Raw genomic sequence first — 15072 nt, 5'->3', positions numbered from 1 at the left:
AGTTCATGCGTTGGCTTATCTCGAGGTAGATGAGTTAATACATACCTTTCACTTAAAGGCACTGACAGGACATTAGTAGCAGTAAAAGCTTTTGCTTGGTGTTTTTCCACCAGTTTTATTTTAATTAAATAATGGGCCTAGTGACATTTTTGTCAACTTTTTATAAGCTTTAAATAACTGCTGATTTTCCCTTTCTGACATGAAGTGCTAAACTAACCTTATTTCTCACCTATTTGCACAAATACTGTATAAAAGAGTAAAGAGATGCCCAACACTTCAGGATGGAGAATATTCATATATTTAATTCTTACAAAAGAAAACTATAATGGAGTTTTAAGCAGCGCTTGCTTTTTTTTATGCTCGACTCTTATGCTGTAAAAGTATTGTATGTTGATATCTTATGTTCAGAGCCAAATGGCTCATGAGTAGAGGAAGTGATTTACAGTTACGTTCCTCACAGTGGCCGTTTCCTCACTTTCTGAAGAGTGACTCTTAAAACCGAAGGTTTTCACAATGAAAAATGACCACTCCTGCAGTGCAATTTGATGATTAATTGAACTGTGGTAAATGTACTTCATATACAAGGGCAAGACAAAAGGTCTGGGTTTGTGAGAGCCATCAAAGCACATCTGACTCAGAATTTATTTCAGGTATGAATGACTGTCTTGCTGTTTGTAGCTGTTTGCTCGCTCTCAGTCACCGGTGATGCAAGATGGGATCTACCACATTTGAGCAAATGCCCCACAAAACTACGCTAACATAGACAAGCCAAAAAACACCCAGCAAAATGTCTGAGAGACAAACGTGGGCCGTGATCTAAATAAAACATGAAATTGGCACAGATTTGTGTTTTTGATATATGCAGAGATAAGAACCACTTAAGTCAGACATTTCCCTAATTTAATAATAGATGTATACGTCTATAGAAGGTCACTTATAAGGAAGTTTCCATCCATCTTGTGTTCTTTCAAAAATTTTCCATTGTTTTGACCTTTGGCTGTAAATATGGTCTTGGTTGATGAAGAAAAACAATGGTGCACTCAGCAGTCTGACAATGACAGGGGCGAGCACCAATAGGATTATTAGAAGGGATCACAGCTGCCTTGTAGCTTGTAATCAGAATGCTGATCTTTTCATTGTCAACTGCCTGGAGCGCTTCAGGATCACAAAACCCTTCCAAAGAGGGAATCACCCCCCACTCTCTTTGTTCTTTGCTCAAATCTGCCACAATGCTGTTTTTTAATGTCCGAAACTCACCGCAACTCGACTTTCTCACCAAATAAATCTTTTGATAAACAGTCAGCAATAATACCAACTACCTCAACCAACATACGTTAAATCAAAAATAATCTGCTCAAGTCGACAGCACTCCATTTTCAAGTAAACATGTCTGCTTTTTTGGGAATTCCCTCGTGATGGCGGGAAATTCCCGTTCTTTTAGGATACACATAAGATTAAAGGCCGTATCTATCCATTCTGTATTTGTCCGGATAAGTGTCAGTGTCAAGAAGTTTTCCCTCTTTGTTAGAAGTATATACACAACAGCTACATCAGTACATCCTGATGCTTTGAAACTAGTTTCCAACAGGAACTGATCTACAGCTGTCACCTGACTCTTCTTATTAATTCTTTTGTTTCTTAGAAAAGTTTCCAGACACTCAGGTGGGGACTTGTGACCTAGTTTTTTCCACACTCAGATCGGTGGGTAGCGTGTTTTTCTGCATTGAAGTTCAGTCACTTATAGACCCTGTTGTAAAATGCGTGGGTGTGTGGGGCGGGGGGAGAATCCCCAGCAGACAGCTCGTGGCCTTTTTGGGGCCTGTGTGTATTTTCTACCAGTCTGCGTGTGGTTGGCTTATATAGTACGAGATACTGAAGTTGCCCTTTAAAGCCAAAATTGGAACAAATGGTTCTGCGGGCACATGAATTGGAGCCAAGCTGCGTTATGTAAATTAAATAAATGTGTTGGAAACTAATTCAGCCACAAATATCTTCCCCAGTTAGCTGATGAGTAAGTTAGCATGTGATGCTGCCTGGTGTCATTTGAGGGCTTGGGCATTTGGGTAATGTGCCAGCTGTCATATCAAACCTCATCATTTTAATTTCAGAAGTAGTCCTTCAACACGTAATTTTAAGCATTTAACTAAAAATTTTGTTTTTAAAATCTGGTTTTGGTGGAAAACTTTGAGATAGACCACCAAGACAGATTTTTTTCTCAAAAAAATCCATACATTTGAGATTAACATTAAAATTAAACATTTTACAGTTCTACATTTTGGGAAATACATTTATTCACTTCCTGACAGAAAGTTAGATAAGATTAATACCACTGTTTGTACAGTAAATATGAAGCTACTAATAGCAGCTAAGCTAGCTAGACAGCTAGGCTGGCTCTGTCAAATGTTACAAAATCCACCTATCAGCACCTCTAAAGCTAACTAATATGTTTTATCTTGTGTGTTTAAGGGGAACAAAAATGTTGCAGGCTATTTCTCAGCGAATTCTTGTTTACCGTGTAACCGTTACCCTGTCGATGTGCTAAACTGAGCTAACCAACTGCTTGCGGTAGCTTGATCTTCTCACCTGACTCTTGGTAAGAACGCAAACAAAGCAAATATATAGAAATAATATTTTATAAAATATTTTAAGCAAGACTATGCAACTAGCAACCACATTTGCCGTTATCCTATAAATGACAAGTATATGAGTTCTACAGTTGGTCGTACAGCAATATCTAGCTACAGTTTGGCAACATTAGCTAACAATCTATTGGTAAAGTGGTAATGACAAAACCCCTAAGGAGTAATGAATTGAGCAAGATTCCTACATTTATTGCTCATCGATTCAACTTTTCCTTTGCAAGAAGACAAGAATGTGTGCGTTATGTATGCGTCTTCTTTAAAAACTAATTTTTGCTTTAAATTAGCAATTATCTGATTTAAAAGAAGAAAAAAAAAAATGTAATGTAATGTTCACACACACACACAGAGAAGACAGTAGTTTGGGTATGTCTTTTCTGTGCACTGCAACTGCCTACTTCCTTTAAAAAAGGGGATGTCCAGCTTCCTGTGCTTACTACACTAAACCCATGACAACTGATTAACCAAACAGCACTATAGGCCCGTTGTGTCAAAATGATACTTCACAGCGACTGACTACAGTGGTTGAGGGTTCGTGGATGTAACTTGAGCTACCGTCTTTCTCTGGTCTTCTCATACCCCTGTAGTGTTTGCCATAGTCACACAACAGCTGGGAATATGGCTGTGACAGTACAGCGTGCCCATTCAGGCAACACCGGGAAGGGGTTTTCCACCGTGCGCAAGCACATACACGTGACACAGATGGACACACACACACAGACACTAAAAAGACATGCACACAGACTTCGATTAAGTAGTGCCAACATTTTCGTGGTTAGGCTATGATCTGTGGTTACAGCTCGCGGCTGCAGACTGTCTCAAGAATTAAAATACACCACGTGATAATGAAACATACTTAAAGCTATATAAATCACCATAAGATAAAGTGTGGGTAAACAGTCTTTTATTACAAAAAATGTGCCAGCTCAAGAAAGACAGCACTAGATCTCCCAAAAATGAGCATATTATTGTCAGTTGGGATGCAATCTTTACATACACTGTTACAAAAAGTGGATCAAACATATTTTTTCCAGTTGTAATGTGTTTTAAGATTTTGGATCCCAAACGTTACCAGAAAGAAAATATATATATTTTATGGCTTTGGTGAAAAACAAAAGGCAATAAAACATTGCGCATGAATGCTTTGCCTTTTCCTATTTATGTAAAGAGAATAAATATTAATATAATTGTTATATATTTTAAATCTTAATATATAATTTACAGGACAGAAATATGTAAAGTTCAATTAAAAACAAACAACTAATAGCACCAAAATAAGAAGCTTATGCGTCGTGAATCTCTTGCTCATACGATTCAGTTGTTAGCTAAATGTCAAGAAAGTGCAACAGGTTTTTAATTTGACACACTGAGGTATATGATATTCTATGTATTGCATTGGCATCCACTTTCCCACCACAATAATCTCCTGTATTGCCACAGGAGAACACTACGAACCCGACGCTGCATATTTAACTATGCAGACTTCAGAAAAGCCTGATGAACTAATTTTCTTGCAACAGGGGAACTTTAGGTTGTACAGTTTTGCTTCACTATGTACAAACATCTCAAGTCAGTCGTTTCATTTGTAGTCAAGTCTTTCCGAATTGGAAACTCCACTCAGGTTATTTTCTGTCGTGTAGTGCTGCTCTTCAGTGTTCAGTTACTGTCAGCGAGAGATAACTTTGTCTCTTCCAAAAATCTGTGTTGTTCCACTTATAGTTTGGCACACTCTTCACAATGGTTCAGGTACTCTGCGGCATCCGCATCGCTGAACGTGGCGAGGCACCGCGGGCACTGTAACTCCGACAGGCCTGGACATTGGTTCCACACGGAGCTCGGTGTTGCTGCTACTGCCGCTGCGGCGGCAGCCGGCTGTTGCTGCATCTCAGCAGTGGCCCTCAACAGAGGCTCTGAAGAGTCCTTATGTCGCCGCGAGGAGATCCTGTGTCCTATGTGCACACGGCACATGGGAACCACTTCTCGGTTCTCTCTGCTTGCTCCCTGCTGGAGACAATTAGGTACATACACGGTTAGGATTACACAAGCCAACAAAAATGGGAATATATGCAAGGTAATGTGCCTAAAGATGCACTCACTAGGGCGGCCCGATATGAAGAAAACATCTCATTGCGATCATTTTTGACTGATATTGCGATACGATTCACGATATTGGAGGGAATGATAATTTTGTATCATTATTTTCCTTGAAAATATGAAAAAAATATATTTCAATGATTATAGTGCGATTCCTGCGAGGATCTGTACCAAACAAGTCTGTAAGATCCGATTTGTAGGCTGGGATGTCTCTGCAGCACCACAAGACGTGGTCATTCAGAATGGTTTGACATATTTTGCCTTTAACAAATATTGCGGCCCCCCCCCCCTAAGATTTGGATATTGCACTAGTCTATATAGCGATTTCAATACAATTGCAATTAATTGTGCAGCCCTAGCACTCACCCACTTTCGTTTAAAAGGCTGTAGTCTCACCTGTTTGTGTAGCTGCTGTTTTAACTGATGAACCTGCTCCTTCAGGTCTTGGATCTGGCCTTGTGCCCGCTCTCTGTCGGCACGCTCCGACTTAAAGTCGTCTGCGTAGATGAGGACCTGATTTAAGGAAAAGAAAGAAAAATCAGTTTAAAAACAAACAAACAAACAAACAAACATCAGGTGCCTCAAGAGCTGTATGCAGTCGAATTCTACAACCGTAATCTCAGATTCAGTGTAGCAGAATACAGAGATGTACCGACGGCCACGATGTAGCACCGACCTGCTGTTCCAGAGTCTGGATGCGCTCTTGATCTTGCCTCCTCATCTCCTCCACTTCTCTCCTCGTTTGTGCACACTCGCTCATCTTCTCCTCGAGTAAGCCGTTGAGCCTGGAAATCTCCTGATGAAGCAAGCCGGAGCTTATAGAGCCAAGTCCAGCCATCAAGCCCGGCCCAGAGGTCTCCTTCAGCCTCTGGCATAAACCTCGGATATAGTCCTCCCTGCTGGAGTCATACTTCTGCCACTGGGAATTCAGACTTTGTACCTAAAAGCAGGGATTACGACAAAAAGGTTAGATCGCACACCCTGTTTGGTATTTCAGTGTGATGTGGAATGTAAGCACATTATTGTTGAATTTAGGAGTCATTTTAATATCTTAAAAAAAAAAGTTTGACTTCAGGGAGAAATAAGTGTTGTCATTGACCACAACTTGTAAACGTGTTCTCCGTGTAGACTTACGTATGCCACACGCTGCTTTAGCTGTTGATTCTCCTCCTGAAGTTGACAGATTTGGGCAGTAACACCACTCATGTCGAAGGACTCTGTCATCTGTAGAAAATGGTGGATGAGAGGTTACAACAGGGCCCTAAAAAGTGCTCTTTTAATAAGGTCTAATATACACAAGTAAATAAAGGGCAACAGTCACTCCCCAAAAAGTATTAAAAAACATATCCAACACAGTCGAAACACACACACACACACACACACACACCTCATTGGACTTTTGCTGCTGAGCCACATCCTCCACTTCTCCTTCTCCCCCCTTCTTATCTTTCTCCATCCTGGCCAACAGCTCCTGGCACACCTTCACCGTGGCACCCAGCTGGCTGCGCAGCTGGTCAGCCTCCTCCGCCAGGGATGTGCAGAGGACGGCTCGGGTGGCCTCGGAACGATCCCTCTCCTCCAGGGCCGAGCGCAGTCGGTGGATCTCCTGGTCCTTCTCGTGGTCCGGCTGACACCTGATGCTCTCCAACTCCAGCTCCTTTTCTCGGAGCTGCACCGTCAGCCTCTGGATCTCCTGGGAGCAAAGACAGGGAGATTACATTGCATGGCCATATCAGGTTTGTAATGTGCAATATTTCGGCATATTTTAGGTTTTAAAATTTAGGCTACATACAAATACATGCAGAAATAGAAGAAAAAAAAATGGTATTATTCTAATTATTGCTACCAGGGTTCAAAATTAGCACCATCTACTAGCCAAATGCTGGTAAAATATGCAAATGCACTGGTAGATTTGCTTCACTCACCAGCCCCCCAAAAAACAATGGTCATCTATTGAGTGGCAGGTCAAATTTTAACATTCACTGGCCATTAAGCACGTGGACAAATTGCTACCAATATTTGTTCTGTGTTTGATTTTCTTTCAATCATAGGTCTACTTGTGATATATATATACACACACACACACACACACACACACATATACATACACACACACATACATACACACACACACATACATACACACATACACACACACACATACACACACCTGTCATAGGGTTTTTAAAAGTGTATTAGTTCTTGCCAAGACGTGTACCTACATGGAACAGACCTGTGCCACTGTACTAATTTTAGTCTCCGTTGTCTACAAACACTCATCTGCATGGAACAACATAGAAGTTAGCTAAGCATTTTCAAAACTATTTTATTACCTCGGTTTGTCGAGATGCCTTTAACTCCACATCGTTCCTTTTCTGTTTCAGTTTGCATATTTCTTTACACAAGCTCTCCAGCAAAGACTTGGACGGCCCGATGACCACAGACTCGTTATCTCCCACATTCATGTAGATCCTCTCATATCTCCCCAGCCTCGCTTTCAAATCTGCGATGATGTTGTCCTTCACATAAATCTGTTTGTTCAGGAGGTCGATTTCCTGCCGCGTCTCATGATACAGGGTGTTAAGCGTGCTGCAACTCCGCAGTTTGTCCTTCAGCATGTCGTTATCGGAGTTTGTTCTGACGTTATCCATAGTTGGCTTCGTAGATTTGACAGACAAGTATTTTAATAATCCAGCATTTGACGTCTCCGCTTCTAGCCCCGTGTCTTTCGAAATGGACCTCGAAGGTGTTGAGAATAATATCTCCGTACAGTCTTGGGGGATTTCCTAGGGAACTTCCCCGCGGAGTTTTTTGAGCTTCGTCAAACTGAGCCGCCCTGCCTGCTCTAAAATATTCACCGTCGACCGTCATTTGGGAGGTTAAAAGGGGTTTTATACAGCCTGCTGGGACAAATGGTAATGAAAAGAAAAAGACACGAATCTTGAATACAGGCTACAGAAGTTTTAAGCTAGGTAACGTTACCACCGTAGGCTAATAAAAGAAATAGCGTGCTGCCTTCATTGCAGTCGTAAACTCGGACTCTCGAAGCGAGAGGTGCAATTTTTTCAACGCACCCAAGTGCTTTTTGATTAGCAATAGCAACAGAGTTGCTAAATTGTAAAACAGCGAAAAGTGTTCATATGAAGTTGTTTCGTTTGCAAATTGGGCCACAGAGCCTGGGAGTGAAAGGGGGGAAACGTTCCTATCATGCATCTCATAAACAAAATTGTTTGACCCCACCCAAAGGTCATTGTAGTAGGCTACAACAGAAAGTGGCTTCAAATATCATATATAAGTATTAGCTAATATTTTGCATGGAATAACAAACAATAGGCCTACTAATTCAAAAGCTTTACATTTTCCCAACGGTAGTTTACAGGGATTCCACGCAACACGCCCCCTAAACGTCATCAGACGCTTTTGTAGCGTCACAACAAATTCCCCATAAACTTAAGTTGTTGATTTTCCCAACAGCTATGAAGGCATCATTATTGCAGTCGTTTCTCTTCATTATGTCATTTAATAGGAGTATGAACAGTCTGAGTTGCGCAGTTACGGCCACACCAGTGAGTATGTGTCTGTCTAGACCAGGCTGGCTGATTCATACAGCAGGACGTGACCCTTGTATGGCTCTTAATGATCCTGTGGGGCATTTCTGCTTTCTGAAATTTTGGAAAATGCACTATATCCGTTACCGTAACTCCTTATCTACAATATACATTTTAGGAATTCGCCTATAGTGTCATTGTGACGTCATGGTACTAGTTTACCGTATAATTGTCTTAAAAGAATATTCCAACGATGTCATAATGTATAGCGAGTATTCCAGAAGATTATGCTGGTAAAACAGGCAATAATCCAAGCATCTTCCCTGCGAGATGTTAATTTGACAGAATATGCCACAATTCAAATGCATTCAAAATTGTAAAATTAAATAGAATTTAAAAATGATAAATGTCACACTATAGAGGATAATTAAAATGGCTTGCTCAAAAAGACCAACATAACTCATTGTTTTTGTATATACAGGGCACTCAAGTTTATGAACCCATGCTAAAGTTGACTAAAAAGAGGAATAAAAAAAAAAAAATTCATCTTTTGGAAATCGATCTTAATGCCTTAATTAAAAAAAAAAAAAAGGGAAAAATGTCAACCTTTAATTCCAAAGGCCAAGGGAACTTTATCAGGATGCATAGTATCCTGGATCCATGAAATAACTGGCCTTTAAAAATACAAATCTGCCTGCCTCTATGGGAATTTAACATAGGGGTGTACTTACTTATGGCCCCTGTATTTTAAGGAAAACATTTATTTATTTACGATACATTATTCATTCACAAAGAAAATTGGTGTTCTTAAAGGTTGGATTTTGGGTTCATTTTTTTAATTAAGGCATTAAGATCAATTTCCAAAAGATAATTTTTTATATTCCTCTTTTTAGTCAACTTTCACAAACTTATGAGTGTCACTGTAGCACAGTGATGAAAGAAGTATTCAGATGATGTAGGCCTACTTAAAACGGTATATAACAAACATACTGTTACAAATAAAAAAAGTCATATTGTGAATGACATCCTAAGTTTAAAAGAAAAGTAGAAGTACTCATTTTGAACAATGTTCCGAAATTGTCACAGAATATGGTCAAGGTGGAGCTAATTCGATCCATTTATATAGTGTTTGGTATCAAAAATGCAACATTTTGTAGTGATTGCATGTTTAATATGTTAAATCCTTATTTGCTAAGTAACTAGTCAATATAGCTCTTGAAGTGCAAAGAACAGAATTTACATCCGAAAGGTTGTGTAGAAGTATAAAGTGGCTACAGTACTTGAGTAAACGTACATCTACCTAGCTGGGCTAGGCTTTGAATTCAGGATATATTTATTGATATTTGCAGTGGTATCACACACACAATGCATAATAATTCACACACATATTGTTACACGAGCAAAACTCCATTCCCTTCATGGTTGGACCCTGAACTAAACAAACACTGCACGTCTAATCATCATCAGGTCAAAATGAAACAACGGGTGTAGACTGTGGGTGTAGAGTTAAAGACCTTTAGACATTTATTTAAGAGGCCAGTCAGTTGGCCGGTGGGGAGTCCCAGGTATGTCTGAGTCAGTCACACATAATGTCACATGTGGCAGTCATATGATTGCTGTCAGACTGACATGAATCAAGGTGTGAAGTGTGTAAAAAACGTGGGACGGTGTCACGGTGGGATTAAAGAAAAGTTTTTTTTCTTTTTTTGGCTTCCAGTTACTTTCGGTGCAATTCAGAAGCCAGCGAGGCACTTCAATGTGGAGTCCCTTCTCCAGTAGATACTCTGAATACAGGTAGTCTGAATATTTGAGATGCCATCCTGACACTCCCGTTTTTCGGTTTCACATACAGACACACCCTGATCATGCTGCTCCAATAAACTCAGCCAATGTGACACATGTGATGACCCAGAGAGGCAGGAATGCCTGGGACTCACCACCACTGATTAAGCCTTCTGGACGAGTGGCAAAAGACTCTACCTTCTGTGGTCAGTGGGTAATATATTTTTGACCTGTTGGTATAATGTTAGTCATCCAATCCAAATGTATTTATAAAGCACATTAAAAAATGTAAAAGGTATTACATGATAAACTGGATGATAAACTAGCTGGACACATTTTACTGCATCACATCCTAACACAGGTTGACGGGTAGACCTGTAAAATAGTTTGTTGTAGTCCTGACTACAATTAGTTGATTAACTCATTGACGTAGAAAATGAAATCAACACTTATGCTAATCAATTCCTAAGACAAAAGTAAAAAAAAAAAAAAAAGTTCGTTCCAGCTCAACATCTCAAATGTGAGAATTTGCTGCATCTCTCATAATTTATACATCAGTGTATTGTTTTATTTATTTTTGAGCTTTTGAATGTTCGGTCACACAAAATTAGCGGTTTTACTTTAACTCGGGGAAACTGATGGGACATTTCACACATTTCTTACATTTGATGCACCAAGAAATAAAATGTTTTCAAAAGAAGTCTTGAGTTTAATGTTTTCATATGTGTCATTGTGTGAGGCTATAGGGTGCCCTTTTTGGAATTAAGTCAAGGCAAATAAAGATAGTATAATGGCACTTGCTCACAGGGTTCCCAAAAAAAGAAGAGGCATAAAATACAGGCAGTAATAGCAGCATAAAAACACAAAAGAACAGAATCAAACCAATAACATAAAATAGCAAATACATAAATTGGATGATCTTGAATAAAAGGAGGTAAACGTTTCCATGGGCAAAAACAATAAGTGTGCCTTTTGGTATCTTTTCTCTCAATAAAATTACATGTAGGAATATTGTTGGAATATTGTTGGAATATTGTTATTGTACTGTTCACTTTGTGAACAGTACAATAACAATATTTTGTGAACAGTACAATAACTTCTCACGGTTATCAAAGTAGTGAAAAACAAATGGGCATCAGGAACATAACATCATAACTGCCATGCATCTCTCAGAAAGGTAAGGACACAATATGTACTATCAGGCAAGCAGGAAAATCATTCAACATGTGGATGTCATTTAACTGGCACTATGCTTACAGACCAAGCTTTATTTACCAAAAAAACTGTAAATAAAAAGTGTTGCAAAAACATCACCACCAAATGCCTCCAATTATCATGACCAGATTATACCATTTAATTCCTCTAGATGGCGGTGTTACATTAATAATGCATACTGTAGGTTTGGCCTTAGAAATATTATTTTTTTTTATTCCTCTTTTATTCGTGACTATATTATTTCCTGCCACACACAATAAAATGAGTCATTTCAAAACATGTCGTTGGCAGCTTTTAATCGCTGAAAACGTTATAAAAGAATAAAAGGCAGTATTTGATATTTACACAGTAATACTTTCAAAAATTACTTTACATTGCGCGCGCGCGCACACACACACACACACACACACACACACACACACACACACACACACGATTATTTGCGCCTAAGAAGTTACTGCTCATCAAATCAACACTACCAACCAAAACTCAGATATTCATCCTCTAATAATAATAATAATAATAATAATAATAATAATAATAATACCTAAAAACCAACTTGTGTCACTCAATGAATGAAGATGCAAACCAAAACCCAACTTAAAAGTTTTACATGAAATATGAAAGTCTGGAGTAGAAAAATATTGGTTTTTATCATACTGTGGTAAAAAAGTATGCAGTGGCTCAAGTACAAAAATATTACTTAAGAGTAGCCTATTAAAATGTTGAACAGGAAGAGAATATAGCCAGCTATTTCTCATTTTTGCTTGAGAAAACAGGAATACAAAAACACTAACTGTCTTTGAACATCACACTATGCACACAGGGTCACAGCTTCACTCAACATGCAACACACAATATCAATCAGCTAATCGTTTCTGTAGTACTATGAGAGCAAATATGCTAAATACCTTATTTCGGAAGACTTAAATTCATACCAGAGCTCTTTTATTTTTTATTTTTTTATTAATTTAACTTGAGTTACTTTAATCAGTTAAGCAGCTAAGGCCTTTGACCCTTGTGATGTAATTTGTTCCTTCTAGGAGTTTTGAATAATCCTAAACAAACAACTTCTGATGGATTAATCTTGTTTGAGGAATGCCCCATGACATTTTGTTTTTCAGTTTAATTTGTAGGTTATAACGCAGATCCCAGGGAATACCAGAAGAGAAAAGAAAAAAGGTCTTGAACTCACCCGCATCGCAAGATTTAACAGTAAGCCACATCTGCCAAGGATTGTTTTAGAGTCAAAGCTCTGCTAATTTTCACTCTAACCATGTACTTAGTGATTCCTTTACACCTTGGACACCAGCTGAGTGCAATTAATGAGCTGTCAACGACAGCTGCCCAGAGACACATAACTTTAGGCTAATACTGGCCATTAGGTGGCACCCACTACTCACTAAGTGCAAAATGAATTGGAGTCAATGAACATCACAAAATCTCACATTACTACAATTTAAAGGACTTGTCCCCCCCTATACTTACTTACTACTGTCTGTACTAGATATACATGTGTGCCCTGCTCAGAAGATATGGCCAACCTGTGTGATTTAGCCACTGAAAGATGAGTTTTTTTTTTTAAGAATAGTGTGGCCTTATTGACGAATTTGAGTATATTGGGGCATATGTGTCACCCTTCACAACATGAAAATCTATGAGAATTATACTATATATTTTTTCTTTTAAGATATTGGGCATTTATAACTACAAACCAATGTAAAACACAGGAAGTGGTGTGTTGTCTGAGGCCAAGGAGAAACATCTTAGCTGGAATCTAGAGAGGAATCTATAATCGCAACCTGTGTGACAACTGCAAAGGGATGATTGGAAAGAGCTCAACTGAACTTTTTTCTTCAACAGTGACACATGCAGTTTTTGTTTCCTTTCCCTTCCTAGCACTGCAGCTTGCGAATGCTGCGGGAAATCCTCTTGAACTCTCGCTGTCCCTTCTGCCAGCGCTTCAGCGAGGTGATGACCAGATGGCCGTCCATCTTCTGGCCCATGACCAGGTAGGCAGCGTGGATGTCGTTCATCTCCTCACAGATGCACTGCAGGCCGTCCTTCAGCCACAGCTCCGTCTTCCTCAGCTCACGCTCTGTCACGCCGTTCAGCTTGTAAATGGTCTTGCTCTTGTTCTCCGGTACGATCTTGGTGTCACCGTTGATGTAGGAGATCTCCTTCACTTTGATCTTCAGAGCTTGGTACAGACAGGAGAGAAAATAAGGGATTTGTTTTCACAAAAACTATATAGAGATCATCCATTTGAGCCTCGTGAGAATGCTTATGTATTTCTATATGGTTTAGTGCTAAAAATGCATGCAATAGGGGAGATAAAAAAGTGAGGTAATAGGGAGGGAAATGGTCACAAAACACATTCTTTCTCTGCACCTTCGAGTGAAAGAAACACATTCAACTTGGGGCCCCTGATCTTCACTTTGGGAATTACTGCTCTAATAATAATAATAATAATAATAATAATAATAATAATAATAATAATAATAATAATAGTTGGCTGGACTACTTACCAAAGTCATTCTTACACAGGTTGTCAACTATTTCGTTGTCATTTTCGTCTGTTTCCTTGCAAGCATCGCACACTCTGGGCACTGAAAGAGAAATTAGATTAGGTAAAAAAAATGACACAATATGCTATAATTCTACAGAAAATGTGCAAAGTAGTAACAGTAACAGTAGTAGTAACATGGACAGATGATCTATTAATATGTATGCGCCACTAAGTAGATTTGGCATTTATATTTGGCACTTTTCAATATTTGGGGATGGCAAATTTGCTTCTGAAATACAGTTCTACAAAGCCTTACCTTCTTTGGTGACTGGCACAACGCTGTCAATGCCTGCAGGCGGTATGCACAGGTCATTGTCGAGTGGGAAACGGTCGCAGTCCAACATCTTTGGCCAAGGGAAGCCAAACGCGGACATCACGGGCGCGCAGCCGTTCCTGACGCTCTCGCACAGAGATCTGCACGGCTGTATGGGCTCGTCCAAATCGTCCAGACAGACGGGAGCGAAAAGGGAGCACAGGAACTTTTTTGTGTCGGGGTGACATTGCTTCTGAACCAGCGGGATCCAAGACGAAGCTTGCTGCAGAACTTCATTCATGGTTTCGTGTCCGAGCAGGTTCGGAAGGCGCATCTCTGTGTACTCTATGTCGTGGCACAGCAGGAGGTTTGCAGGAATTGGCTTGCAGTTGTTCTTTTTGTAGAATAATTCATGCTGGCCGAAGTTGTACATTCCGTGGATAGCTTCCATGCAGGGTATTGTTATCAGCCACAACACTGTCACTGTGGAAATAAACGCTTTCATTTTGCATGCACGTAAAAAAATAAAATACCCTGCAAGATATAAATGCGCAATCAGGGGTTGTTGAGGATCAGTCAGCGCGGATGGAGTCTGTGTCAGTGGTCAGCTCCTACTGTAGCAAGAGGTTTTCTTCCAGGCTAGTCTGGGAGGAGTCTGTGTATGCTGTGCGTAAAGAACCTTCTCTCTATTCAGCACTTGGTTTCCTCATATCAGGTGAACTCTGTGGACAGATGGGGCCCTTCAGTCCAAAGGAAATCAAATACTCACTTGTTCCTCCTCTGGGTCTTACAGGTATTTTTGATTTCTAATTATAGCTCATAGTATTTTATCACCAGTCGTTTGCTTAACACTTTCTCCTCTATTTCATCTCCTGCCATTCATGGAAATCATAACAAAACGTGTCTGACAGGTTTTCCCTCATTACGCCCAAATCAACAGCACTATATCCCGAGTGATCCCTTAACTAGCTG

At 39.6% G+C, this 15072-nt stretch overlaps 2 protein-coding genes and 1 long non-coding RNA gene across 4 annotated transcripts; 1 reads left to right on the top strand and 2 right to left on the bottom strand.

The window, feature by feature from the left end:
- Positions 1-3523: 3523 nt before the first annotated feature.
- tnip2 (TNFAIP3 interacting protein 2) lies at positions 3524-7733 on the bottom strand. Of its 2 annotated transcripts, none has more exons than XM_078263541.1 (6): positions 7067-7733; positions 6121-6426; positions 5868-5957; positions 5410-5673; positions 5130-5246; positions 3524-4640 (listed from the first exon to the last, which is right to left on the bottom strand). In XM_078263541.1, the coding sequence occupies exons 1-6, from the start codon at positions 7382-7384 to the stop codon at positions 4353-4355; spliced, it is 1383 nt and encodes a 460-aa protein (XP_078119667.1). In that variant the 5' UTR covers positions 7385-7733; the 3' UTR covers positions 3524-4352. The 2 variants fall into 2 exon arrangements, with proteins under 2 accessions (XP_078119667.1, XP_078119658.1); XM_078263532.1 differs by having other exon boundaries at positions 3524-4643; positions 7067-7731.
- LOC144526244 (uncharacterized) lies at positions 6381-13267 on the top strand. Its single transcript, XR_013502743.1, has 3 exons — positions 6381-6469; positions 12403-12493; positions 13178-13267. It is a non-coding gene; the product is annotated as an uncharacterized LOC144526244 (long non-coding RNA).
- sfrp2 (secreted frizzled-related protein 2) lies at positions 11347-14605 on the bottom strand. Its single transcript, XM_078263553.1, has 3 exons — positions 14104-14605; positions 13807-13887; positions 11347-13478 (listed from the first exon to the last, which is right to left on the bottom strand). The coding sequence occupies exons 1-3, from the start codon at positions 14603-14605 to the stop codon at positions 13174-13176; spliced, it is 888 nt and encodes a 295-aa protein (XP_078119679.1). The 3' UTR covers positions 11347-13173.
- Between the last annotated feature and the right edge of the window lie 467 nt (positions 14606-15072).

This window comes from Sander vitreus, chromosome 2 (assembly GCF_031162955.1).
Source record: "Sander vitreus isolate 19-12246 chromosome 2, sanVit1, whole genome shotgun sequence".
Lineage (NCBI taxonomy): Eukaryota > Metazoa > Chordata > Actinopteri > Perciformes > Percidae > Sander > Sander vitreus.
This window is presented reverse-complemented; position numbering and strand designations above follow the sequence as displayed.